Source organism: Mugil cephalus, chromosome 7 (assembly GCF_022458985.1).
Source record: "Mugil cephalus isolate CIBA_MC_2020 chromosome 7, CIBA_Mcephalus_1.1, whole genome shotgun sequence".
Taxonomy (NCBI): domain Eukaryota; kingdom Metazoa; phylum Chordata; class Actinopteri; order Mugiliformes; family Mugilidae; genus Mugil; species Mugil cephalus.
In genome coordinates this window covers 13,077,895-13,105,658 of record NC_061776.1, presented here as the reverse complement: position 1 = coordinate 13,105,658, position 27,764 = coordinate 13,077,895, and the positions used below count along the sequence as shown (strand labels likewise).

The following is a 27,764-nucleotide window of genomic DNA, read 5'->3' as shown; positions in this document are numbered from 1 at the left end:
CGATATATATATAGAATTTTTTGTTTTTAATGAAATTTTCTATGCAATACAGGTTTTCCGTTTTTTTTTTTAGGTTTTTTTTTTCCCGTTTTTTCAGGAAGTAGGGAAAAGTTTTAGAGTCCAGAAAGAAATCCCAACGGTTCAGATGGTTAGCTGAAAGAAAGCAGAAAACAGAGACAGGTGTCCAGTAAAAGGCAGACAATATCTTAACCTTGGTTAGTCACCCAATCTAGGACAAACAACAGAAGAGCTGGTTTAAAGACACTGTAACACCGTTAACACACGTCCGACACATCATGTAAAAATCCTTAACGTGGACCATCCTATTAAGTTAGTTACCCAACAACTCATTAGTGCCAATTAGAAAAATCCCAAGTGTCAACTGGATAGAACCCAGGAGTCAAACCAACCCACCAGGAAGTGTCTCTCGTGTTAGAAACACCCAGTAACGCAATTAATAATAAATAGACAAGCTTAAAGAAGTAGAGAAAATTCTAAAAAAAAAAAAAAAAAAAAAAAAAAAAAAAAACGTTAGCACTTTCTGAAGAAGTTCCTGTCAACAAGTGCTGGATGTTGTGTCTGCTGAGTGGAGGCTGGACTGCGCTCTGCTACAACACAGGAGACAAACAGCAGGTCACGTGACGGACTCGACCACATCTCAGCTCACAAAATGGGATTTAAAAAAAAAAAAAGGACTGCAGACTGCAACACACACTGACTTACCGCCGGAAAAAACTGCTTCATACACATTTAATACAGTGATTATACGATTAATGTGTGAAAAAAATATTTACATGCAATAATGTTAATACTACAGATCCAAACCGTCAAGTTACCTCAGCTTTCCTGTATTGCTTTTAGGGTTCTTGCGGAAGGACTGGTTGGGTCCGGAGCGAGTGGACATAGAACGGGGCGAGGCTCTAGAAAATGTCGACGGTGGAGTCTTGGGAATCTTCTTTCCAAGGTGGCCGATCCACTTCTTCTGCTCGTCTTGGGTCAGAGCCAGCAGGAGCATATCCCGGGCAGAGGTCACATCGTAGTTAACTGCAGGAGACGGCGGCAAAGCGTCACAGGTTAAAAATACAAAACTCCAAGAATTAGGTTCATTGTCGATTAATCGGAACACGGGGGAGGGACATTCATAACCGCTCCACTAGAGGCAGAGGAGAGTTTTACGTACGTGGTAATAACTATGGAATAGACTCTTAAGTTGACACTTAAGACATTTTTTTACAGCCGGATATTAAGTCTGATAACTTTTTTTTTTTTTTTTATTATTAATTTCTTGAAAAACTTGGTTTATTGTGACTGTTTTCCATTAATATATGCGTTATTCTAGCCTTGTTAGATCTGCTTCCCCTCGCACCACCACACCCCAAATAAATCAAATCACAAAATCAAATTGTTTTTTTTGTTTTGTTTTTTTAGATTATAAAATAATTATAAAATATATGATAATAAAAAAATAAAATAAAATGATAAAATAATTATATAAAATAATAAATATTATGAATGATTAAAAAAAATGCCCATCACAAGTTTCCATTAGAGAACAACGTTCTGTTGATCATCATAAAAAACAGAGGATTAAAAACAGAATTACAATTCTTGGTATTTGATGGAATAAATTAATTAATCACGGTAAACTGAGTTAAGGGCGTGTCTGTAAATTAGCGCAATTTTTTTTCTTACACAGAGACATGTGTAATAATACACCACACGTGTAAAACAACGGGCACAATTTGGCAACAAAAGCAGCTAGATGTTAAATATGGAACCAACAGAGGACTTAAAATACTAAAAACATCAGCTTTGTGGATATTTTATATGGAACAAACCTCTATGTCCTCAAGCACAGTGGGGGAGGGCTGTAATTTATTTGAATAATTACACGATTATTATTCAATTTAACCATTTAATTCTGTAACAATTTTTACAAAAAAACTGTAGATGTATTCTAACCCTATATGAGTTATTATTATTATTTTTACTATTTTTTTGAAGTCCTTTGTAGTTAGGACACATTCTCCTAGCTTCATAAATTTACTCTCTTCTCATCTTTCCAACAACAGTGACTTCGAAGAAAAAAACATCGGTTTAGATGCTGCCTTCAAGGAAAGTCGGAAATTCTACTTTCCAACTAATTTTCAGACTTCCGATATCATAGCATTCACGTTACAGGTTAACTCGTTGGGTGACTCTAAGCAAGTAACACTATTGTTGAAGATAAAGATCATGTAAATATAAATGTTCGTAACAGCTTCGATGGCGAAAAACAGGACTTTACCTTTGCAAGGAGCAATAACGTCCTCCTTTTTGTCGAGGTGGTCCTTGTGGCACTTGACGTGGCAGCGGCGACACTCCAGAGCCGGGGGCGGCTTGAAGACGTGCCACAGAGGTTTGGAGCAGGCCTCGCAGTTGGAAGGGAAGTGGTACAGCGTGGGGATGAACTCGTGGCCTTTGTGTGGGAGACAGTTGGTCTTGTCGCCCTGAGGGACCGTCTCCACGTCCACTTCCTTCCTGCACTCTCCCTCGTTGGCATACAGGATCTGAACCGAGAGGGCGGCCTCGTTAGAAACGTGGGTTCAGACTGAGAGGAAAAAGACAGATAACGGGGTCTCTCCTACCTGGAATATCCTGGGAATCTCCTCTGTCTCAGCTCGGTACACGTCTCCTTGTGTGACTGGTCTCACGTGAAACAGTTTGCTGCACAAAAAAAGAGCAAAATTAGGAAATTGCATCACTAAAAGAGCAGCCTTATGTCTTTACTTCACTGGAAAACTGAAAAACAAACTCATCACTTACTCGATATCTAGTACCATTGAGGGGTTAGACTGCTCCTTATCCTGCTCGTCGTTGTAGAACAGAATCTTCTTGCTGCTCACCACCACATACTGTCAAAATGAAAACAGAGTGAGAGGAAGCCGGGCTTTACCCTCTAAGACTTTGTAGCATTTGTTGCGTCGGCACAACAAAGTTTAACAAAGCGCAGGATGGAAACGCGCCACGCACCTGCTTTTTCCATCCGTATCGCTTGATGTTGGCACGATTAGGAATGGACAGCCAGCCCTCCAGTCTGGATTCTGAAATGCAACGCAGGTGCAAAAAAAAAAAAAAAAAAAACAATAAAAAATTAAGTCAAAATCTGTGCAATGAATTGAAGAGACTGGGAGAGGGGCCATGCAATGATTAGATCCAAACTCAACTAGGGGGAGGAGGAGAAAACAAAAAAAGAAAAGGAAAAAGTCAAAGGTTGTAAATGTTTCTAAACACCAGATGAGCCCCTCGGGAAGTTTTGCCATTGATGTAACTGAACTGGAGTAGGTGACACTAGATGAGCGTAGACATCCTACGCGGCTGCTTCGTGCTCCCATGCAGGAAGAGAATATTAGGCACGAGCACCTTCCTTACGGCGCGTTAGGAGAGAGTGCAATGCTTTCAGTTAATTATCTTATATACGCTATGATAGCTTTGCAGCAGGGATTCAATTAGTTGCATCACTTTTTACTTCATTTGGTGTTAAAATCATAAGAGCATGCGGCTGGAAACAACTCAGGCTCAATGGGATCGGTGAACTAAAAACTAAAAAAAAAACTACTAAAAGTGAGGGAAGTCTTCGTGTCCAAATGAACGGTTCTTCCGGTGAACATGCCGACAGATAACAAGTGTCAAGTGAGGTGAAGCGCGCACAGTACTTTTTTCAGTTTCAGGCCACGTTTGAAAGCTGCTGAGAGTGATGCGGTAAACCTCACACAGGGTGTCGTTGGTAAGCTCTGCTCTGCTTTGACAGTTGGAAGGAGGAGGGGGGGGGGGGGGGGGGGGGGGGGCTGGTCACATTAGGAACAATAACTGCCAGTGTAGGGCTGGGCGGTATGACCAAACATGTACATAAAGGTTTTTGTCACAGTTCTGACGGTATTTTTTCTTTTTTTTTTGCATAATCACGTATTCACAATATTTCCTACTGGTTGAGGGAGGACTTAATGCGGTAGATTGACTAAGGATGGACTATTTTACTGTGGTGATGAGTAAATACTGTAGAATAATCCCACACTAGCAGTAAAACAGGTTTGCTGTGTTAGCACTGCCTGCTCATGTGGAAATCCACGGACATGCACAGCTCGGACCTCGTTGGAAAAAGAAAAGGTTATGAAATAAAGAAACGGGGCCAATTATGGTTTAATGTATTTTGACATAGTTGCTCATATTTAAATATACTTAAACTGCTTTGCCTGTGATGTCAATGGCAGCGCGGCCGGCTGCTGTAATAATTTTTTTTGGATCTTTCCATCTTCACCACACCTCGCAGTGACTCAGCTGCACCATACGTGCTTAGAAGCGCTTCACTGAAAATGGTCTGGTCTGAAACAGCGTTGAGTAATCAAATACACTGGTGTATTAAAAATTCATTCAACGGAACAAAAAAAATAATACTATTCAGAATGAACCTGTATACCGACCAGCCCTACGCCAGCGCTTAATATCGTGCCGGGGTTAGTTATTATCAGGGTTTCCCTTTTTGTTTTTTGCCTGTTTTCAAAAGGTCGTATCCTCCCCACTCTTATCAGGCTTCTTTCAAAAGTGCTGTTGAGTGCTCCCTTCAGAGAGAGAGCCGTCACACCCAAAAGAACAATTCATAAAATCAGGAGCAAAAAAAAAAAAAGAAAAAAAGAAAAAGAAAAAATGACAAACACACAACAGCAGGCCGGGCAAGAAGAGCTCGTCCACTCCTCAGTTACTCACAGAGGAAAAGCAATGGGAGTTTACAAAGATAAGAAGAGCAAGGAGAAGCGACTGGAGATGAGGGAAATAAAGAGAGAATGATATGACCACAGACACCAGCATACATGAAAACACATCTACAAGTCTTAATGTTAGAGCTGCTGCATCAGATCGGCTCATGTCTCACCTTCCTACACCTGTTATAGAAAATGAACGCACATAGAATAATTCAACAAGGAGAAAAAACTCTAATTATGTCTTTTTTCTTTCGTTTTAGACGTAAATCAAATGTCAAATCAACCGGTTAAAAAAGGAAAATAATGCATCTATTAAAATCTATCAGTCCAGATGACGTACAGACGACTCTCATCAATGAATCCACATTAACCACAACACAATGAATCAAGATCTGTAACAATGGAAATCTTGAACATTACGTGGACTCTGTGTCCAGTTAGTCACCGGTGCGATCATACCTGCGATGTTACTGTCCGTCTCGTCCGTCTGCAGGCTGGTCACGCTGGAGTTGTCCATGCGCTGCTGCAAGTCATTCAGTTTCTCCCGCAGCTGCTCTATGTCGCTCTCCTTGCTGTCCAGCTGCATCTGCAGCTCGTTGCGATACGTGCATTCCTCCGCCAGTTGCTGTTCGCAGAAAGATTAAGACATTTAGGCACAAATTGGCAAATCTCATCAGGCTGGACCGTAGAATACTGCCACGTCTTAAAAAACCCACCGCCTGCATCTCGCTCAGCTCCTTCTGGTATTTGATGGCCATGTGGTTAAACTTGTCTTTCTCCTGATTGAGCTCCAGCTGCAGCTTCCGGTTCTCCTTCTCCTTCTTCCGCAGGTCGGCCGTGCTGCCCTTCTTCTTCTGGTCCAGCTTCATGTCCTTGCGGTTCATGATCTCCGCCAGCTTGTTCACCGCCTGCGGATGGGGGAGGGCAGTGCAGGTGGAAAGCGTTAATCGCCGTCGTCTCCACATATACAGCAGGCACGGTATGAAATGACGAATAAAGAATTCAAAAAAACCTGAGTCTTCAGCGTGCGCTCTGTGTTGAGGACCTTCTCATAATTGGCCTTGACTGCATTAGCAATCTCTTCCTTCTGAGCCGCATACTCTGAAAAGCAAAAGTGAATTGGCTCAGATTGCACAACAATATAATAATTAACAGTGACGCACAAGGATCGAGAAAAGGTACCTTCTTCCTGAATACGGAGCTTCTCGCTTAACTCGGTCTTCTCTTTACTGAGATTCTCCACATCTTTGGTCAGAGTTTTATTGGACTCCTCAAGCTGCAGAGAAATGAGAGCATTGTTAGAGAAATGGAACTCATCATGCAGTAATGCACCTCGCCGAAAGAACAATCTGATTGCTCACCCGTGCGATGGTGGCCTCCTTCTCCCCAATCTCCTGCTTGTGTCTGGTCACCGCTTTCTTGTTCTCCTGGCTGAGCTCAAAGCACTGCTCCTCCTGGAGCGCCCGAGCGAGCTGCTCTGACTCAGCCTTAGTCACCGTCAGATCCAGCTGGGCTGACAAGGAGTCCCTTTGTCCAGGATGAAGACAATTTGATAGAGTCACAAGAGTCCTCGTCGTTTTGACGTAGTCGAAATTTTCTCATCAAACGAACAACGACGACAGGGCATCACGCAGAAATGTATTCGCCATTCCTGAGAGTTCTTACCTTTCGCTGCACAAGTCCTGCACTTTTTTATTAGCCTCTTGTACGTGCCGGTTCCTCTCCTCGATCTCCTCTTTTAGTTCCTTGACCTGAGTTTTGTAAAGCGTCTGGGGGAGGAAGGATAGACGATTCAGCTGGTGATTTCGGCGCTGGAGGAGGGCTGAGCTAACGGGGCTGCTATGATTCGTACTTACAGAAAAATACTGTTCGGCCTCAAGCTGGTCCTGAAGTTCCCTCATCTGTCCCTCGTTGCCTCGGTATTGTCTGTGAAAACGCACGAAACCAAATTTGTCAGTAAATTTCTATTTTTTTTTTTTCTCTGTTTAATCCAATTAGCCAATTAGACACAACAAGTGCTTTCTAAATATTACTCTTCTGAGCCAGCACATGTAGCAGAATGAGCTGACCGGCGGATTAGCGGCCGAGTGGATGGAGTAAACCCTAATCCTGTGGTGTAAACACAGTCACAGAGCCGCTTTGGCACAGTCATGCCCTAAGCTGGAATAATAGCACTTGTTCAAAAAATAGCAGCAATTGTCGGGCAATTTACGCCTTGACTTCCAAAGAGAATTACTGGCCGGCTCAACGATAACAGAAAATTACAACTCCTGGCCGCGGTTAGTCAGCATGGTTCAGAGTGGAAAACAGACACAGCGGCGCAAGCATCTCCTTTCTGAAATATCACAACAGCATTTTATTACCGAATCAATATCTCCCACTATATTCATTAGACAAAGTGATATAATATAAATCGGCTGTCATGACAAAAACAATTCAGATTTTATAATCCTAACTGAGAAGGATGACTTACTTGGTCAGCTGCGCCAGCTGGAACTCCAACGAGCGTTTACTCTCTAGTGCCGTGTTGATCTCCTGCTTGAGCTGCTTCTCCGAACACCGAAGACGGTCCACTTCCTGCATGCGGCCCTTCAGGTCGTTCTGAGCGAGGACGCGCTTGCTCGACTCCTGTTCCATCTGTATCCTCAGACTCTTCACCTGGAGGAGGAGGACGGCGGCACGGGGCTTTTAGGAAACGGCGACGGGAGCAAGGACGTCGAACTTTAAACATACTCAGCCTGCTCAGCTTACTTCATCCTCCAGCCTCTCCTTTTGCTTCATCAGCTGCTCCATCTTCTGCACGGACTGCTTGAGGTCAAACTCCAACATGGAGCACTGCTTCTCGACCTCCACCACCCGGCTCTCCGCCCTCATCCTCGCTCCGTTTTCTTCCGACATCTTCTGCTGAACGGCTGTGGGAAGGACAGTGAAATCACAGTTAATTCCTTCGACCGCAGCCAAAAACAGTAAAACCGGGAGGAAAGGAAGAGTTCACGCAAGCTGCCACTCTTCTACATTCAAAATCAATCCACAGGAAGATGCTAGATGTATCAAGATGCGCAGTCACATTTTCCGTTTCACACTTGGCAGGCGTAAACTGCTGTTAACTGCGTATTCTTAAGGACACAAACACAACACCGTGTGGATGCATGAGGTCATAGGCAACAGACGAATGTAAAAACTTAGACGAGAATTAGATCTGTTTGTTAAAATATATTAAATGTTGTCACACACGTAATCTCTCCAAGTAGAGGCTCTAATCCAGAAATGAAATGCAAAAAAATCACCTGGACAGATCAATCACTCAATAGCAAAGACTGCTTTCCAGTCCAGCTTTAATATGCAATGAGGAAGTGCCCCAACATGCTCGCTAGCTTACACTCCTTGAATTCCTGTCATCCAAACAGCACCTGGAGGTGACTTCTGATCAGATAGTGGAAAGGAAAAGACGAGGCAGAGAGAGGCTGGTGAGGTGAGGAAGAAGTTAAGTGAAATAAAGATGGGGAAGGGTCGCGCGCGTCGCGGCCCGGGGGGGGGGGGGGGGGGGGGGGGGGCTGGCCTACCGCTCATGGCAGCTGATTTGGCTTCTTCGATAGACTCGTATTTGTCGGTCAGCTGTGCCCGCGTCACCCTGTGCTCCGTCTGCTCCTGCTCCAGGCGCTGCTGCAGGGTCTTCAGCTTGTAGTTCAGGTCTATCTCCAGGTTGTTCTTTTCCTACACGGAGGACGAAAACCAGACGACATTAATCATAACTGCACATATTAGAGAAGCACTCGTGCAGAGAATATGCACTACTGTTTCTATTTGTAGTATTTGCGCAAACCTTTTCGAGGTTATTGCTTTTTTCCTGGGCTTGTTTGCGGTCTGATTCCACTTTGGAGAGGCTGAGCTTCAAGTTCTTGTTGTCCTCCTGCAGCCCTGCCATTCTCGCTGGAATAAAAAATAAAGGTTAAGTCAGAATCACGAATAAAGTCAGAATCATGAAGCGGTCGCTCAAATAATTCAGAGTTTTCACATCCTTGTCTCTTGCCGTCCTCCACTTCCTGAACACGACTTTAATGTCATCACAGTTCCTTATTTTCCAGTATTTTTTTATATAATTTACATAAGCAGGGATCAGAATGCTGTGGGTGCTGTAAGAGTTTGGGTACGACTTGTATCAGCATGAGGAAGCTGCGCAGACATCTCAAATAACTGAATGAGAGGGAGATTAGTGCTAAAGAGATTTGTAACCACACACGGCGAGCTCTGTTGCTTTTTCACCTACATCCGTGGATCTAAGAAGAGTCATACTGAAAGCAGATGTGGCGTGTTTGGTATCATTTTGACGTGTCATTAGCTTGTCACCTTGCAGCTCCCTGATTTCCTCCGAGCCCTGGCTGTTGTTCCTCCGCTCTGAGTCCAGGGTGCTCTGGAGGAGCAGGAGCTCCTTCTGAAGCTGCGCCTTCTCCCCGTCCACGCCTCGGCTCCTCTCCTGCAGCTCGCGGTTCAACGTTTCCAACTGGCTCATCGACTTCGCCATCTCCGTGTGGCTCTTCCTCAGTCTCGCAGCCGTGTCAGACTCCGCACGCAGCAAATCGTTGGCCTCTTCCAGCTATCGGGTCAAACACGGGGAGACAATGCAGTTTAGTGGCTGTGAGCTCCGTTGGCGCAGACTGTGTACGTGCATATGCACGCTGTAGTCACCTGATTCTGCAACTGGACGATCTTGTCATTTGAGGCCTGCGAGTTCTGGCTGATCTTCTTCATGTCTTCAAGCTGTTCTCTCAGATTTGACACTAGAAAGAAAAAGAAAAACAAAAAGTAAATATATGCCGAGTTCCATTCACATTCATATATTCAGCGACTGCATCTGCTCTATAATCTAATTTCAAGCGGCTAAATAATACATCAGAAGCGCTTCATTATCTTCACCCTCATTCTCCAAATTGCGTCTCTTCTCCGCGTCCTGGTCGGCTTTTCTTTGGTACTCCGTGAACCTGTGCTGCTGCATGATCTTGTCCTTCTCCAGTAGAGACAAGCTGCCCTCCGCGCTCTTCCTCAGATTCGCCTGTAGCAAGAAACACCAGAGCAGCTGAGACGTGGAGGAAGCCCAAACTCATGCGAGCCACCGATGCTAAAACGTGCTCCATTTCACTGGGCGTGTTAGTACCACAAACTAAAAAGCGGCGGATTGAGTTTAGGCGTGGTTTTAAAAGTTGGGAATTTATTCATCATTTGCTCATGAGAATTTTTAAGAGAAGAAAAGCGTTTAACCTCTTCATCCAGCTCTTTCATGATCTTTTCGATCTTTGTGTTTGATGTCCTGGGAAGAACAGAGTGAGGAGAAAAGTGAAGTATAGGCAGAATCAAATCTCAGGTAGATTGCGTCATGTAAAACTCTCAGATCATATTTTATTTAAATTAAAATAATACAATCAAAATAAGTTACCTGCTGGCCACATTTAAAAAAAAAAATCTTGCTTAACTAGAAGCAACATAACTGCATCTGAATATAACCTCACTACATGTAACTCTTCTTTCCATATCTGCGCTCTGCAACAGTCCATTAGGAGAATTTGCATCATGTTTTAGTTTGACTAAGTAAGTAGCCGACTTTTATGTAAAAAATAAATAAATAATTTATTCCGTACCTGCATTTCTGTTCCAGCTCATCCTTCAGCTGCATCTCACTGTGGAGCTGCTCCTCCAGTTGGTAGATCCGTTTCTGCAGGTTCTCCAGCTAAAACACATTCAAATTTATCAGATTAGATGGAAAAACTAGAGGATACTCTGAATCTCAAAGAGCTTCTTCTTTGCTGCCGTCTTCTACTCACATGACTCTTCTCTTCTTTTGTGGAACTGCCACGTTTGTCGCTGGCCTTTGAGGCGGTAAGGCTGCGCAAAAGACTGGGAAGTGAAATAAATAAATAAATAAATAAAACATTTCGTTATGGACGTCTAAGTGTAACAATTAAAGTAAAGCTGGGTGAAGAGTGAACCAACAACTGAGTTCTTCAATAAATACCCAGCAAAATGAGTAAAAATGTAGTAAAATGACGTGTTCAAGCAATGTTCACCATGACGAATGATTCGGTGCTACAGGCGGAGGTCGGTCGACTTACTGTTGACTGCTGTAGTATGTGAAGCCTACAAAGGGGAGCTGGTTGCCCACAAAGGCCTTAGGAATTGGAAAGGTCTCCTCCTCCCCCCGATCCTCTTCGATGTCGTCAAAGTTACTGGTGTCGGTGTCGCAGCTCAGTTCAGGCACTACGGGGGCGGCCGCTGCACACGGCACAAAGAGGCAAAAGATTCATGGTGATGGAGGAAAAACCAGGGAAGACAATTCGATACAGAATAGAGTGATGTACAGAATGATACAAGTTGGAGAGGTTTTTCTGAACAGCCTCCCATTTCATGTGTTTAATCCTCCTGTTATCTTTGGGCTCAGTTTGACCCCATTCAGTGTTTAATCTCTAAATATATGATTAACTTTTTCTTTGCGTCATATTTAGTGACTTTTACTAATTTAATAGGGACACAGACAGTGTCACTATTCCTGATAATAGATGTGATAATAGTTTTTCATACCAAATGTTATAAATAACAGGAATATGTACTTAGAAATGATATAAAACCACTTAAACACATCGCTTTTCCATTCTAAAGTCAATCAGTGAGATTTTATGGTGATGTATTTCTCCAGAGTCATATAAGAGGTATTCTGGATGTATAACTGGGATGGGGGGTTGTTTATATTTAAAGAGTTATTTAGACAGTCAGCAAACAGATATAAAGTATGTGACACATAGCCTAAGGATTTTTTTATTTATTTTTTTAACTTTGATCATTTCTTGGAGGTTTAAGTTGCTGGGGTTCAACTGACCCGTAGGAGGGTTCAGTGTTTTTCAACTTTAACTGTAGCTGGGTTTATATGGAGACTTTTTTCCTCATTCCACTTGAAGGTTTCAGGTCAGCTGTTCACATGTGAGGTGATCTGTTCCGATCTGATGATCTGACGGCCATTTACAGACATGTGACATGCGCAGATCTCGGTGCGCGATAATGTCTTGTTCCTGCAGAGTTGTTGTTAAAAACAAACTCAGCGGAGCTGAAGATCAGTTGAGGAAACGTCACTCGAACATCACTGCGTATTTCCGTCAAGACAGAGCATGTTCAGACAGAATGGAGCTCGACTTTTTCGGCGTTTACTTTTGATCGGTTTGGGAAAAGGAATATTCTACCCCTGTGTAACCAAATGAAATTTAATTCTAAACAGATTTCAATCAGAATATACGACTCCACGCAAACCCAGCTTGTGAGGTAGATTGACACCAGATAGAAAATAGGTTCAAAAACAAGTATTTAGGTTTCCTTCAGATTTATTACAGAAGGACGTATCTGTTTTGAAGCCATCTTTAAAACAAGGGAAAGTAACCAAATAGTAGAACTTGTCATCCACTGAACCTCAGAAGTAGACAAAACTGAAGTGCCGTCTTCAGCCCAGTAGTTTATTAAATATAAAGCCACTAAAAAACAGACTACAGCAACTGGATTAATCCATCCACTTCTAATCTCTCCCCGCTCCACCGTCAATCCCAGAGCATTAACATTTGCATTGAGCTCCTTCCCCTATTGTTGGCCTCAAAAATGCTGGCCTGCCAATTATTGCTGCGAGCAGGAATCACGTTCGGTCCTGCAAAGGATACTGAATGAATGGCTCGTCTGCAAGAATTTCCTGCAACTGTCTGTAGTAGGTCAAATGGAAAACATGATGGCTGCCTACAAGACTGCAGCAACGGAGGACGGGCTGCCAAATGAAACGGGAGGCACGGAGGAAGAAATCTCTAATCTAAACAGTGAAAAAGCTCTTACTCTCTCGGATGTTCTCCCACGTCCACTGGTCGTTCTTGAAGAAGGGATGTCTCTTTATCTCATCTACGCCGTTACGGCCGAGTCGAACTTCTCTGTGGGAGTCGGGAAGACATTAGGTCTGATTGTTAACAGTCAGTTTTTTTCCTCCCCACCAGAAGAAAGTATTTATTAAATAACTTGATACAGAGAGGGTTAGCATTATCTATGCTATCATGGACATTTTTGCCCAGATTCTTTCCGCCGAGCGCCCCCCCTGCACCTGCACACAATGCATGCCTAAACAAGGAAAAGGTCTTCAGATAAAGACCCTCTTCATAATCCCCTGCTCGGTCCGTCGCTATCTAACCTGTCAGTCAGGAAAGCACATATGAGATTCTTGGCATCGTTGGAGATGTCGCTGTCGTCGGGAAAGGTCAGGGCGTTCTTGTGGTTCATGATTTTGCTGTAGGTCCCCACCAACGAGTCGGCGTAGAAGGGAGTATCGCCTGCGGACCACGAAAGACGAAGCAAAGGTCACTCACATGGGTCGCTGGAAATGAATACATGAGTTGTCTTTTTCCAGAACTCGTCTTTAAATGATCACCCACCAACTAGCATTTCGTACAGGAACACTCCCACCGACCACCAGTCGCACTCTCTGCCGTAATAGCCGTCCCCTCCTTGGGATTTCAGTACCTCGGGCGAAATGTAGTCTGGAGTTCCCACTGCTGTGTCACATCGTACCATACCGTCCTGAAGGGAGGAAACATTACAAATAAATAAATAAAATGTTACATAAATAAGTATTTCAGCAAAATAATTCTCATTTCTTTTTGTCAAAATGGTTTAGTCTATGAAATAAAAAATAAAAAGAGCATGTTTTTTTTTTATAATGACACAAAAATATTATTATCCACCGTTGTTATGTCATAAGATTTTGTGTCTGTTACCTTGTTCATTTTCATGCAGGTCCCGAAGTCTGCAAGTTTTAAGTGTCCTGCTTTGTCTAGCAACATGTTATCAGGCTTCACATCCCTAGAGAGACAAACACATAGCAGTTTGAGTACAAACATACCCATATATGTTAAAAATTAAGAAAAAACATGCACCTAATGAGGCAACCAGGTAAACAAAGAACATCTATTAAAATTCAAAAGCTGTGGTCGCACTAAACCAGTTAACGTAGGAGGTGAAAGAAAAGAAAAACAGTGCTCTTGGTGGCTAGAGAAGCTGCACCCGATTGCAGAAATAGCTCAGAAGTAATGAGCTATGAAGTGAGCAGGGAATTGAGGGAGAAGAATTTATGTTTTCATGAAATTTCCTTCCAATGTCCAGCAAGCGAACGGGTGAGAGTCTGGGCCACAACCGGCATGGCATGAATTTTCCACCCCTGCACCTGTGTTACAGAATCCTATAATTGATTAAAATGATTACTACCGCTTATTTATTTGAAAGAAAAATATATTCCGGGGCTGCTGTTAGAGAAATTTATTACCCTGCTATTCCAAGACATACGTCAGACTAACAGTCACCATGATGGCAATGAGTTGGAAAGACCTTAAAGGGAACTTAAGCCACTGTTAAATAAAACGTAGATATGACGACAGCAAGTACAACTCATTCAAAAGTCTGTGAGTACAAGAAGTGATGCAACAAAACATCAACAGTTAGAAAACAGGAAATTAAACCTTAAAGATTATCACATGTTGAGGAAACAAAGGATCCTGTGTTGGAGTTTTTGTTTTTTTTTTTTGGTTTGTTTTTTTTGCACGGTCACCTGTGAATGAAGCCCATAGAGTGAATTCCATCCAGAGCCAGCACCACCTCGGCTGTGTAAAAGCGGGCCCACTTCTCTGGGACGTCAAAGTTGCTCATCAAGTTAACCAAGTCGCCACCGGGCATGTATTCCATCACCATGTAGAGGTAGCGGTCATCTTGGAAAGCGAAAAAAAGCTAGAAAAGCAGAGAGAAATCATAACATTGTCATTCAAAGATTAAGTTATTATTTCAGACTAACGTAAGAGGCTGGGCGCGCATGTGGCCGGTACATGTAATAATAATAATATATTTAGGAACAGGTTTTAAAAGCTGATTGTACCTGCACCACCCACGGGCTGTTGGCAAAAGCCATGATGTCCCTCTCCTCCCAGAAGAAAGCAGAATCCGACCTCTTGATCATCTCGAACTTGCTCAGCAGCTTCATGGCGTATACTTTGCATGTGGCTTTGTGTCTTACCTGAAAAAAGTGGTTAAGTCACAGTCAAGTTAGACGCACACATGCAGACTTCACGGGGTTGTTTCGGAGCATTAAATAAATTAAATAATAAAATAAAATAAAATCATATTCTTACCAACTGCACCTCTCCAAACGCTCCCCTCCCGATAACTTTAACCACCTCATAATCTTCTGCTTTCATCCGCAGGTCTCGGATTTTACTAATGGTTTCTTTGTCTGGAGAAAAACAAGCGATGACGGGCGGTTAATGCTAAACAGTAGCTGCGCGCTCACTGCGGTTAGATGTTGCACTGACCATTAAGAGAAGCCAATTCATAACCTTAGGCACTGAAGCACAACATGCACAAAGGCGGTCAAATGAGTGACTTCAGAGTCAATGCAGCGAAGTGCACGTGAGAGCTTGCGCAATACGGTTTCTATTGTGTCATTATTCGTCATTAAAATACACTGACTGGTGGCTGCATTTCAAAAAGAAGATCCATTTACAAATATCTCGCTTTCACAGTTTAATATATATTTGAGAGTTATGCCACTTTCAAAGGAGCATCCCGCTGGTCGGTAAACAAACCAGTAAAAGCCGACGGCTCTGCTGCACAGCTGAGAGATAGAGTTTAGGGAAAGTTTGTTGCTTACTGAGAGCTGGCCTCTCCCTGATGTAATAATTCTCACTCCCCAAGGGGAGATAGCATCCACTACTCAGCCTAATTTGGTCATGGCTGTACTAGGGGGATAATTTTCAATTCGCATGGGTCATAACTGGCACGGGAACGCATGGAAAAGAGGAGGTGTGGGGGCATCCAAGTTCAAGTGGGCTAAAAATAAAGAGAAAGTCCTACGCTATTAGAATAAGAACATTTGTGAGGCACTTCCACTTTAAGCGTGGGTTCCCAAGATCACAGTGGCTTCTTGAAAAATCCCAGACAACCATGAAGATAAGGTTGAGAAATGAGACACAGGATTTTGTGTGTGTGTGTGTGTGTGTGTGTGTGTGTGTGTGTGTGTGTGTGTGTGTGTGTGTGTGAGAGTAGGTCGCAGTATACAGTATATACAGTAGAGCAGTCAGCTGATTTGATTCTGATGCAACACACAATGCATGGAGAGAGTTCACGGAGAGCGAAGAGGCCTTCGGGCGTCTCAGTACATATCTAGTCCATATCCATGAGTGCTTTACACAAAAGGACATGAGCAAGAGTAAGTGAGGAGATGCCTAATGGCAGTTTTTTCCCCAGGGTTTACAGCAACCCGGCATGATTATTCAAATATAAAACACCAAATGTGCAATCTGTGCATTTGCAGCGCATGCAAAACACCAGTCGTTTCGCCATAAAAGCCACCGCTGTCCCAATCAATGCTGCATGTGAATGCACCGCGCAGCAGTCGTAACAGAAGATCGACGGAAAGTAAGAATGTGTTGTTCCAAGTTTACTTCGGTTTGCGTGTTTTGGTTAAATTATACGTACGTGCATGCATACGTAATTCAGGAAATTGAAGACATATAGGCCCGAAGTTACGACACCAAAGCCCAACCCCCACCCCCCCACCCTCCACCCTGCACCTCAGACACTGCTGGCTTTATAAGAACAAGCTCTGGGATAAACACTGTAACATGATAGCCGCTATTTCCTAGAAATGTAATTGCAGAGAATTGGCCAGTTACAGTAGATCTGTTAAGGACGGAGATTTAGCATCACGGCAAATCTTTTGGGTCGATATTCTGTGGTTTACCCGCTCTGAGGGCCGAACGAAAAAGAGGAGACCTTGAGAGGCATCATGTGGGTCACCATCCATTTATGAAAGCCCCTTTGTTGGGGACACTGGGCAGACACCTATTGTGTCCGAGCCCACATAGAGGCAGTGACCCAAAAAGCAGCCTTGGTTTCTGAGCCTGGGCTCACAGCTGCATGTAACGGGGGGGGGGGGATGGAAACGCAGACGGGGCGAAGTGAACCGACGTTGAAGAAGACCACACGGCGGGGTGGGGGCTGGTGTGACTACTTACATCTATTCAAAAAGTTGTCAATGCTCTTGTTTTTCCTAAGGGCAGGAAAGTCCAGGTCGTATACCAGAGCATCCAAGCCATCCTGTTGGAAGAGGAGAAGGGTTAACAAGCAGGAAAAACAACAGCATGTAAGTGACATTTCAGCTTAAAATGTAAAAGTTCACTGAGATACTTGTAGTATAAAATACAGATTGAGTTATAGTTATATATATATATATCCTGTCTCTTATTTAGGAGCTCTAAGATACCTGGACCTAAATATAATTTTTCTAAATCTTGTACAAAGCAGTGGTTGCCTGACAAAAATGCGTCTCCTTTGCTTATCTTATCTTTTTTTTTTTTTTTATTACAGTTGTCTGCAGTTTTTATTAGCTCGTTTCCGTTTCTGCCGTCGGCAACCGTAATGTGGCAGATGACAGACTCGTCCACTTCTTTACCTTCATAAACTCCTTTATTGCTTTCCCGGCAACCGGCTGCATTCAAGCTTCCGCTCTATCTCAACACACCTCTGTCTGCTTCAGTCGTCTGCCACATCATCCACAAACAACAGTGACTAATTGCCAGTGGGAGCCCGTCACGTCCTCCCGTCACACTGACTCTGGCGTATATTATTAACCTGAAAGTGCGCTTTCGATAGCTCGTTCGTTTATTTGAAGAGGCAGCCACTTTCATAACTACTTTCTCACTTTCTTTGAGCAAGACAAGGTATCAAAAAAAAAAATACTTGGCTCTACTATTATGATGATGATGATGTTATTGGCAGTTGTGTCCAAGGATGGGATACAGTTAAGTGTAGGGCAGAAATGCAGCTATGAAGTTTATAAAAAAAAAAAAAATAGAAGTCAATAAGCAAATTTCCCACGTTTTCAAACGTTTCTTATAAAAGTACAGAAATTAGATATAATGTCTTACGACTGACCTAGGGAGAGACATGCAGCCCTGCAACACCCACTGATTTTATAGAAGCTACTCCTGTGTCAAACGTTGCGCCCCTTCCCCAGTATCCCCCCCTCATCAAAACTTCTTCATCTTCATCCCTGTTAACAGTAAAAACAAGGCTGAGAACGACGGCAGTGTCAAAAAAATAAAAATAAAATAAAAAGCTCAAACCACCAATACCCTTTTGAACTCTGTGTGTGTGTGTGTGTGTGTGTGTGTGTGTGAGAGCTTTAAACATCAAGAGCTGTAAACATACACAGGAGCTAACCTGCCTCACGGTAGGCAGGAGAATAAGTGCCACTGGCAGGGTTTAATCTAATCTTCCATAATCCTGAATGGCTGAAACAAGACGAGCGCAAACGCTTGGACACACGTACGGCCACGCACAGCCGCCAGCAGGTGTGAGCCAGATGTTGAAAACGGGGGCCTCTGGTGACAGTGTCACAGGTCAGCTAGTCCACAGTTTCCTCCTTTAAAAGGTCAGAGGCACATGTTGGAGCTGAGCTTCTCTTAAAATGTATTAATGTGGTTGACATAAGAGTCATTATCTCTGAACGTCGCTATCGCAGCAGCAATCTTTCTATTCGGTATTGTAAATTATATTGTGTTAATGACACATTTCTTTTCAGGGCTCCGAGCCAAGCACTGATGACACACGATGAATCAGCAGCTCAGACAAGGCGAGGAATCCTCTTAGGCAACTCTGCCGCTTCCACTCAACAGTGGAGGTCAGGGCCATGCCCCACCGCGCGAGACGCAAGACGAGAAAATGCCCTGCAGGATGGGTGGAAACGGGGACGAGGAAAAAACACGACGTGAGGTGGAGAGCGGTCGGTGAGAAGGCGAAAAAGCAACGCAGATGTTTATTGGGACAGAGCGCTGGAAATTAACGAGTGGGAAGGATGTGATTAAAGCAGAGCGATCATCTGCTCATCTTAGAAAAAAAGAAAAAAAAAGAAAAAAAGGATTTCAGGAGCCGACGGTATTTACACAAGACGGACCATTGGCTGGGAGAGAAGGGGTCCTTGTTGGCCATACGGCCTACACTGGAAAAAGAAAACGCAGAAGAACCGAGTCCTTCAGGACCCTAATCACAAGGCTCTGTGCTCAGCAATGCACGTTTGCATAACTTCCTGCCGCAGAGAACTCTGGACAGCCACAGTAACATTCCTTAACAGGACCGTACACGTCAGAGAGCTATTTTAGGTATGTGGCCAAACAAGTTCTCAACAAAAAGTGAAGGAAGGGAGCGGGAAAAAAAAAAAAAAAAAAAACTCCATCCCAAGTACAGAGTCACAGAGTGAGTCTTATTTTCAATCAGCTCTGTGTTTAAACACTGTGACGGGAAGGCGGAAGGATTGGAGGGCTGGTCCATGCGGAGCTGGCTGGTCCAATCGGAGAACAAATGAAGGAAAAAACAAAGAAAAGACTATGACAGCCATGCTTCTATTCACGGAGCAACAAGAATTACCTCCAACAAACAAGTCAGGCTGCAGATTCGTTTGATTTATGAAATGCAGACTCTATCCTAATTTAAATATTAAATATTATTACATATTAATACCACAATGAGATGGATGATAATGATAATTCTGTTGCGCTGATTGTTTTTGCACAGGACTGATACAGAAAGCTTCATAACGTGGTGCAACAACAACCACCTGATGCTCAATAACCCGTTAAGGCTGTGATCCAGATTAATGAAGTGACGAGGTGTCGCTCCAATTCAGTCAGAAATGCCGTATGAAAACTTAACTTGTGGCCAAAAGTATGTTCCATAAGGTCACAACGGCCTTGATCTTTGACCACCGAAGGCAAATTCATCGTTTCTGCCAAATATTTGACAAATTCCCTCAAGGCCTTCCAGGGAAATCTTACTCACAAGACAGGGAGGACCATATAAGATGCAAAATTCACTTAGATAACAGTGAAGAGCACGCCCTCCGTGTGGACTAACTGCTTCCAGTTTCAATTTCAGCATTTGCATCTCTATTGTGGTGTCACCTGCGCTCAGGTAAACAGATTTCAGGGCAGTTGTAGAGCGAGATTAACAACTCTGACATGTTTGACGATACAAAGGAAATTTTTGGGGCAATTCTTTCAATAAATATAGACTATTTATAGTCGAGCAAAAAAGCCTAATATTTCCCTGATAGTTTGTAGCACTGTGCATTGATATGCAGCACCTTCTACAATGACCTCACAGATATATTTACACTATAAAAGTATATCTAAGTATCGCGTTTCTGCCTGCAGATGAACGTTTTTTCATCTCAAGCCACGGAGGATAAGTCACCACGTGGAATAGCTGCCTCGCTTACGTAGTGACATAACAGTGCTATCAAATTCAACACATCGGTAAGAAAAGAAAGTTGGTTTTGCGTTCAGTGACCAAACAACATCTGGGTCAGTTTTGTCTGAACGACTATAATGGGGGGAGAAGGCAGCACTAACATGGATCGTTCTTAAAATCAGCTGCAGGCTGATGGAACAGGATAACTGACGAAGCTTTTTCTGAACCACTAATTCAGAGAAATTTCCCAAGATAAGCACTTGTGCCACACATGGCAATTTCCAAGGGTTCATATGGGTTCAGAATGTGTTAGTAGCGCAGACAGAACACACGAATACATATAAATATAACATTAAAGAGTTTGGGAGAACTGGACATACAAGATATCCTGCAATCACACTCATCAGAAACGCAGCAAAATCATGCGTGTGCAGATTCTCAGACATTCAAGTACACGGTGTATCCAAAACAAAGCACAACCGGTCTTGGTTGAGTTTTCTTCAAGACGTTTCACCACACATCCAAATGGCAAGTGGAAGTAAAACCAAGCATATGGTGTACACAGTGTGACTGGCAACGGGAGGCAGCAGTCCACGGGCTATGTTTCATTATGTGGCAGTCTTGGGAAAAATTGCAAAGAAAACAGACCAGAGCGTGCAAGGCTCCCTGTTATCTTATTTCTGCTGATGCTGCTGTACCCGGAGGGCGACGCAGAATAATAATCCCAAAAACTGTCTCATCACCATATTAATGAAATGTGGTAGTTATGTAAAAAAAAATAAAAAAAAATGTATAGTTCTAAAAAAAAATGTTTCAAAAAAAAAAACTAACACTAAGCCGGTGGTTGACATTACATATGGTAATTATTTCTCCTATTCCTTAAGCTTTAGGGGAGAGAAATCCACACAACACACAAGCTCTTTTCCAGACATTAAAGTCTGAGTTAAAATTTCCATGAGAGACTCAGCCACATCATCCCTTTCTGCATGCCAGCACAAGGCATGTGGACTGGCCTAAGTCGAGCCCTGCTTCTCACTTCCTTTTTTGCCACCTCTTCAAGACAATATGCTTTCCACATGTGGGCCATTGTGCGGAGTGGCATTCAGTTCGCCATGCAAATAAAGGCAGTTCCCCTGCAGGCTGTGCCCATGTAAACACAAATGTGATCATACAAACCAATGAAGCCATTCAAAGCATGAAACACCGCACTGCTTCCCCCTTGCTTATTCTCGGCTATGGTAGTCAAAGATAAATGAATATCTAAGGTTGCGTTGAACAGTTTGGAACACTCTGGAAACGCACCAGTGAGCCTTTCACTTGCTTTTATTTTTTATTTTTTTGGACCAAGCACTTTGTCCGAACCATTTATGCACACTCCTGCTGCAGATAATATCTACTGACAGGAAATCCCACTTACCTAGAAAGGCTGCACATCTAACAACTCTACTGGATAAATGGCAGCGACAGTGAACCCAGGGGTGGCAAACCAGGGGCATTCCACTTTCTTATGAGGTCCCAGTGAGCAGGAATCACTGTCACAAATGCTTTCATGTGAAAATATAATTGAGTTATTGCAACAGTGGAGAGCGCTCACGTGTTTCCACTGACCGAGCGCTGGGATTCTCAGGCGAAAACTCTGCTTTCCTGCGTGCGATTCCGAGGAGTTTTTAATGCTTCGTCCCAACTAGACATCAATTCAGTTCACTTTAAACATCTTCGCTGAAAATTGGTTGCAGAGCCCTCTATAAATAGGACATGGGATTTAAGTCCTTAACAACAACAACAACAAAAAAAGTTCAGCGGGTGACTAAAAATAAAAAAAAAAAACCTTTCTTTATTAAAAGACTGCATAATTTTAGTATGCATTCCTGCACATAATCAGCTCAGTTGAGGGAATGCAGAGCTACAAATAGCTCAGCCAATTGTTGCTCCTATAACTGAATAGCTGAGGAGAGCAGTTTACAACTGACAGAGCTCAGTCTGTCTCACAATGGGGACGGATCAAACGCTGGATATAACCTTTAGCGCAAAGATATATTTTACAAACTGAGATTGTGCGATCCATCAAAATAATCAAGTTTTTTAAGCCAAAAAACTATATTCACATATAGTTTACACACGTTCTGTGTGTTTTTCAAAGTATAAAGAGTTATTTTACTACTTTAGATGCAGCCTAGCGTTTTTTTTTTGTTTGTTTTTTTGTTTTAGCAGTTACATTATCCTCCACTGTGTATAGGATAATTCAAGGATGTTGCAATTACCTGGATGACCAACTGACTGAAGAGACTGAGTAACAGGATTATTGTTAGACATCTGCTGACATTTTCATTAAATGGTCCATGTATAAATGCTATTCATTACGTAAAAATGCAAGCCACTGACTCAGCATTAAAGGTCATGCTGCTGAACATTATTTTTTTTTTGTTGCTGAAAGTATAGAGCAATCATAAAAGAGAAAGGAACCAGAAATCCTACTGTATGGTTTATTTGACGGTCACAACTAGTGTCGGGTGGAAGCCAATTGTACACGGTGCTCAACTTTAACCAGTTCGAGCGCAGTCAGCCTGTAGTATGGGTTATATGTCAGGTAAACAGTACTGGACCCAGTGTGAACGCTGGTTTATTCAACAGTTACATCCACTATGAAAATTCCCTGACACGCCTACGTACTAAACGAGGACACCTAAAAGCTTGGACATAAGTGTCCCTCTGTGCAGATCTGTCTGTGAATCTAGAACCACACGGACGACAGCTGCATTATCAGCACAGACAACACCTTACAGGTGAGGTTTGTACATTAAAAGGCAAAGGTCGCCGAGACCTGGGCGAGCAAGCAACATAGGCAAACAGACATTTGCCGTAGTGCGGCCATTACTCAGGTTGAGCCTAAATAGAGAAAACAATGAAGGAACAGGCAACGTGTACAGACTCTGTTTAGCAGTTGTGTGTTTACCTCTGGCAGAACTAAGTTTTTTCATGATTAGCATCTATAGAGTTTCTTTTAAATGCTTATTTCTGAAAACTGGGCTGAATTCGGATTTAATTGCAAAGCAGGAGATGAAGAATTTCCATAGGGTCTTCGTTGCTTAACCACCATTATTACGTTATCAGGCCTAAGTATTAATCAAGCGCTGATGTTGTGGGATGAAATCTAATTTGGGTGACAGGTCCTGGCAGGCGTTAACCTACAAATATGATTATTTACACATTCAGACGCTCTCATTTACTACAGATGCCTTTGTACACTGGCTCAGAGAAGTGGTACTTTATTTAAGCAAGATAAATATGACCACAAAGCTGATTTTTCTTTTTTTTCCTCTTAGTGACCTACAAGAACTGATACACAGGCTGATTTTAACAATTTCAGCATCGACTCACATCCTAAATCACTTCAAAGTAAGAGCATCCACCCAAACATGTACATGCACCACTCAATCACTGTCTACCAATCTGGTTTATTGGCATTGCTGTTTCCTGTAATTACTCTTATTACAGATTTAAAGCCCAACTAACAGATGAAAGAGGGATCAAACAGAGACGTGAGCGCACACCAAGTATCAAGCAAGAACAACGACCATGCCAGGAAGCCTTTGAGTATCTCAAATAGACGCAAAAAAAAAAAGAAGAAAAAAACAACAAAAAAAAAACAAGTTCTAACGCATCAGTTCAACCATTAATTTAGCAGATGATTAAGAAACTCCACTTTACCACTTTCAGACCAAGCGCAGCTAAAAAAAACAGTCTGCCTAATATTTTCTCCGACTTCCTCTGCACAAGTTCAATTTAGAACAAATTATTTGATCAAATGAACTGAAAAACACTCCGTTAACTGAACTGCTATTGCTTTCCAGCGCCAATCAATCAGGGAGTGACCACTAAAGATGATTCTGACACAGTCAGAACTGCCAGTTTTCATTGGTGCACACGTTATTACTGCAGAGTTTAATTCTAATGGACGCAGACCAGTAAACCGTGCTGGAAAAATGTTTTTAAAATTGCCCCTGAACCTACGACAACAGCAGCCTGTGATGGCCAATCGCCGATATATTTGTGTATTTGTGCGATTGCCCAACCCTAATACGGACAATGCTCTGGCCCTTAATGGCACTGAGCTTTCACATCACAATGTCAGGAATTCTGTCTGTGCAGATTGGCTCTTTAGAAGCCCATCTAGAGCACAATGATTGGGGAGGGGGCAGGCCATCCAGATAAGGCAACTCTTCACTCCGAGCAGGATTTATTTAGAGGGTGAAGATAAGGGCAACTGGCGTAGGAAAACAGCGAGTAGATACGCAATCCCTGAATGGTGAGGTACAGGCCAAATGTCACCATCACACAACACAGACCGAGCTTGTACAGGGAAGAAGTATTTCCAGCGCTTTGCTTCAGACAGAAAGCAATCCCAGGTACAGAGACGCGGCCTGTAAAAGGCTCGTATTGTGCATTCTGATGGAACCTATTACTCATAGCCAAGCATGTTGGCTGCTTTATGAGTTAAATGTCCTGATTCACAGCCCTCAGAAACATGAGTCTTCAGTCCACATAATTTTGGTTTATGGGTAGAGAGCGGAGCCCACACCCAGCTACCTCAGAGCTGCCTGCTCGGTCTCAACTCTCTCCAGACATGTAGAATGGCTCTGGGACGTACAGGGAACTCCAGGCCAGTCAAAGACAAGAGGTTATTTGATTAGCATGGAATTTTATTAAGCTGTGGGTGGAGTTGCATGGTGGCAGAGAGAGCCTCGGCAAAAGGCCTCCATTCATTGATCAGGGGAGATTGCGGAGAGGGGAAAAAAAGACAAACAACACCCTTGTGTGTGCGGTTGCCAGAAGGAGCAGTCCCCACAGCTTTTTGCCATTAAAAATGTAGATCACAAACTCTTTTAGGTGAGTTCAATAAACTCTTTTTTTTTTTTGCGACATGATGGGAGGTCAAAGATAATGAGCAAGTTTTCTTTTTGAAAAGACGGCAATCTACAGTAGTCTGTACACAAACACTCCAAGGTGGGTGTGTGGGTGGAGTTTTAGGACAAGCCCCCTTTCCAAACGTACACTATCGTTATGTTCCCTTGTTTAGTAAATCAGTCCGCCACTTCATCCATCCAGTATCACGCAATCTAGATACGCCGCGGGAATTATTAAATCAACGAGCATGGGCGTAAGTCCAGAGCACCTGAGCGAGTCACAGTGAGGTGATGGGCCCTAGGCAAAAAAAAAAAGCAAACACAAAATTAAGCTGCTAGCTTCAGTCCACGAAAAAACCGGGGCAGTTTTTTTTTTTTCCACCCAATTACACACATCAATGTTGGTTTAATCGCACCAGATATTCGAGCCCGAGCCCGAGCCGACCCCCGCGAGTCACTACGAGCCAAATCCTTGTGAAAACACCCGCCGCCCCCCCGTCATCCGCACACCAAAGTGCTCCTGATATCAACAAACTCTTGACACAACAACGCCGCCCCCCCCCCACCCAGCAGCATCCACTCCACGGTGAGTCAGTTCCCGAGAGCGCCGCAGCGTAACGAAGCCCGATGACGGCGTCGCTGGAGGGTTAAGCGGGTGGAAGCGGCCGCCTCCTTCCCTCAGACGGAGGAGAGAGTCGCTTCGTGAGCCGTCACCCACAGACAGGAAGCAGTCGAGGCAAAACTCCAGTCAACAGGTGTACTGATGCAGCTGGAGGCCTGCAGGTTACAACAGGCTTGCAGGAGGCCCGTCGCTTAATGTGGAGGTTAGATGAGTAGATCCAGACAAAACAGCGCAGCTAACCACCCAATTTCTAATAATATCAACTACACGCTCATGACAACACAAATAATTAGGCCAACCAACTCGCCCTAACCCACACGTATTTTGACAGCGTGCCCGTCTCTGGTGGAAAACGCAACAATGGACATCTGTCATCTTCGCTTTAACAGATCCTTCACTACTTGCAGGGTATCACTGCACTGCCCCCTATACTGATGTACAGTTTAAACATATTGTTTGTATATTGGGTGTGCAAACGTTTACTATTTTATTTCTATTTTTTTTTATGCAACAAACACCAAGGCAAATTCCATACTTGCCAATAAATTATTTTCTGATTCACGACAATAATTTCACTGTATGTGCCTGTGGGAAAAGAGGCTTCAACCCTTATATTGCGTTAGGGTTAAATTCAACAAGTTAAAACGTGCAAAACGTAAATTTTCCTTGTTTTTATGGGGACGAGGTGACGTCCTCTTGAACAGCTATCTTAACACAACAAAATAAATGTTCACCATTTTAGTAAATTATGAAAGTCTCCCTCTCTCTCTAAGAAAAAGAAAGTGATATCTGTGGTGCTGTGGGTTATGAACATGAGCTGGATATTGACTGTTGCGTGCACCCATGAATCACGTATGGTCACTTTTTTTTTTTTTTAGATGAAAACAGGTGGTGTACTCAAATATAAAAGGTCTATTGGGCCAAAAAAGAACATTTAACACAGTGCTTGCATGCACATGAATGCACATCAAGTTAGATATGAGGTGGAAAACACTACTGCACGATGAACATTGTGTTTTTTGTTGCTTGTTTCTTTGTTTGTTTGACAATTGTGGGCTGCATTAAAGTCAACACACACTAACACAAAAGACGTGGGCTGCTTTTTTTTTAACACGTTATAGCCAAACTGGCTATGTGTGTGCGTCAATGTCAGCATTTCTTCGCCGATAATTGAGACGAAGTGTCGGAAAGAATTTCTGCTCCAAGGAGTAGACTGACCCCGAATGGCTGACTCGCCACTTCAGCTAACGTAGCCAGCCAGCTACAAACTTACCAGTAGACAATCCGTGTTTATTTCTGACTTTGGGTCCTTCAGCATGGCATCGATTTTTTCAAACCGAGCCTCCATACTCTCCCCGGTGGACATTTTGCTGCCAAAAACTCAGTCCCGAGGTCGGGTTATGAACAGAAACCAGCTCACTGACGAGGCAGAAGGCTGGCTAGCTAGCGTTAGCAGCCAGCCGTAGCTATGTAGCCAAATGTTCCTTTCTTCGTGTGAACTTTACACTTCAGAGAAAATACATCGTTCTCCTCGAGCTCTCACAGACAACGAAGACTTTCGGGTGGCACCGAGCATGCGAAAGCCACATTTTCGGTAGCCGAAAGATTGTTTTCCCCGTTGCGGCTGGCAAACAACTTCAGCGGTGGAGAGAAATGCGGCAGCAGATTAGACAGCCTCCGTGGGATGGATGCCACCGAGGACAAGGGCTTAAAACGTTGGTGCATCCAAAACAAAAGGCAACTAAAACGTTAACTGCAGAGTCCGTCTGAAAAAGCAGGAGTTTGACTTGAGGGCTAGTCCGGGCCCGTTCCCATATCCGTGTCAGGGCCCTTTTGCAGAAATACGACAAACCAATCTGACAGCTCAAAAGTAGAAGTGGTGGGAAAAAAACTTCTGCTTCTTCCAAATTTCGACCAGTTTTTAAACACGGACTCTTTACGGCGTTTAGCTGCGGTTCCTCCGGTGCATCCCGTGCATTGTCACTGGCTGTCGACTGTTTCCCTTCCAAACCGCTTCATCTCTCAGGCTGGATATGTATAAACCGGGTTTTGATGTGTGTTAGTCTTCGGAAAACAATCGCAGACGATGCCCGATTTTCTCCCACAGCCTGGCCAACATGTCCGCCTTCCTGTTCAAACACCCCGGAGAAGCTACTTCAAAATGTCAAGGACTGCGCATGTGCGCGGCCGAGACGCATT

The 27,764-nt window shown here is 43.4% G+C and overlaps 1 protein-coding gene across 2 annotated transcripts; it reads right to left on the bottom strand.

Moving 5' to 3' along the window:
• Window positions 1-85: 85 nt before the first annotated feature.
• On the bottom strand, window positions 86-27,764 carry rock1 (Rho-associated, coiled-coil containing protein kinase 1). 2 transcript variants are annotated; one of them, XM_047589621.1, is made up of 33 exons: window positions 26,839-27,764; window positions 16,808-16,889; window positions 14,924-15,024; window positions 14,671-14,808; window positions 14,350-14,525; window positions 13,523-13,607; window positions 13,181-13,325; window positions 12,940-13,078; window positions 12,594-12,685; window positions 10,844-11,003; window positions 10,556-10,628; window positions 10,373-10,461; window positions 9,996-10,044; window positions 9,654-9,789; window positions 9,426-9,517; window positions 9,087-9,333; window positions 8,563-8,669; window positions 8,303-8,453; window positions 7,491-7,651; window positions 7,213-7,397; window positions 6,596-6,665; window positions 6,405-6,508; window positions 6,101-6,266; window positions 5,922-6,015; window positions 5,752-5,840; window positions 5,456-5,647; window positions 5,199-5,364; window positions 3,013-3,083; window positions 2,806-2,894; window positions 2,628-2,706; window positions 2,288-2,549; window positions 837-1,044; window positions 86-608 (listed from the first exon to the last, which is right to left on the bottom strand). In XM_047589621.1, the coding sequence occupies exons 1-33, from the start codon at window positions 26,929-26,931 to the stop codon at window positions 557-559; spliced, it is 4,143 nt and encodes a 1,380-aa protein (XP_047445577.1). In that variant the 5' UTR covers window positions 26,932-27,764; the 3' UTR covers window positions 86-556. The 2 variants fall into 2 exon arrangements, with proteins under 2 accessions (XP_047445577.1, XP_047445578.1); XM_047589622.1 differs by having other exon boundaries at window positions 86-153; window positions 26,839-27,763.

Bases quoted from the DNA above. Each gene is read 5' to 3' on its own strand.
- rock1 (XM_047589621.1), bottom strand. From the start codon at position 26,931: ATGTCCACCGGGGAGAGTATGGAGGCTCGGTTTGAAAAAATCGATGCC. The intron at 8,454-8,562 runs GTTTGCGCAAAT...TCCTCCGTGTAG, and splicing joins AAAGCAATAACCTCGAAAAG to GAAAAGAACAACCTGGAGAT. The intron at 5,648-5,751 runs GTTTTTTTGAAT...CCCCATCCGCAG, and splicing joins AGCGCACGCTGAAGACTCAG to GCGGTGAACAAGCTGGCGGA.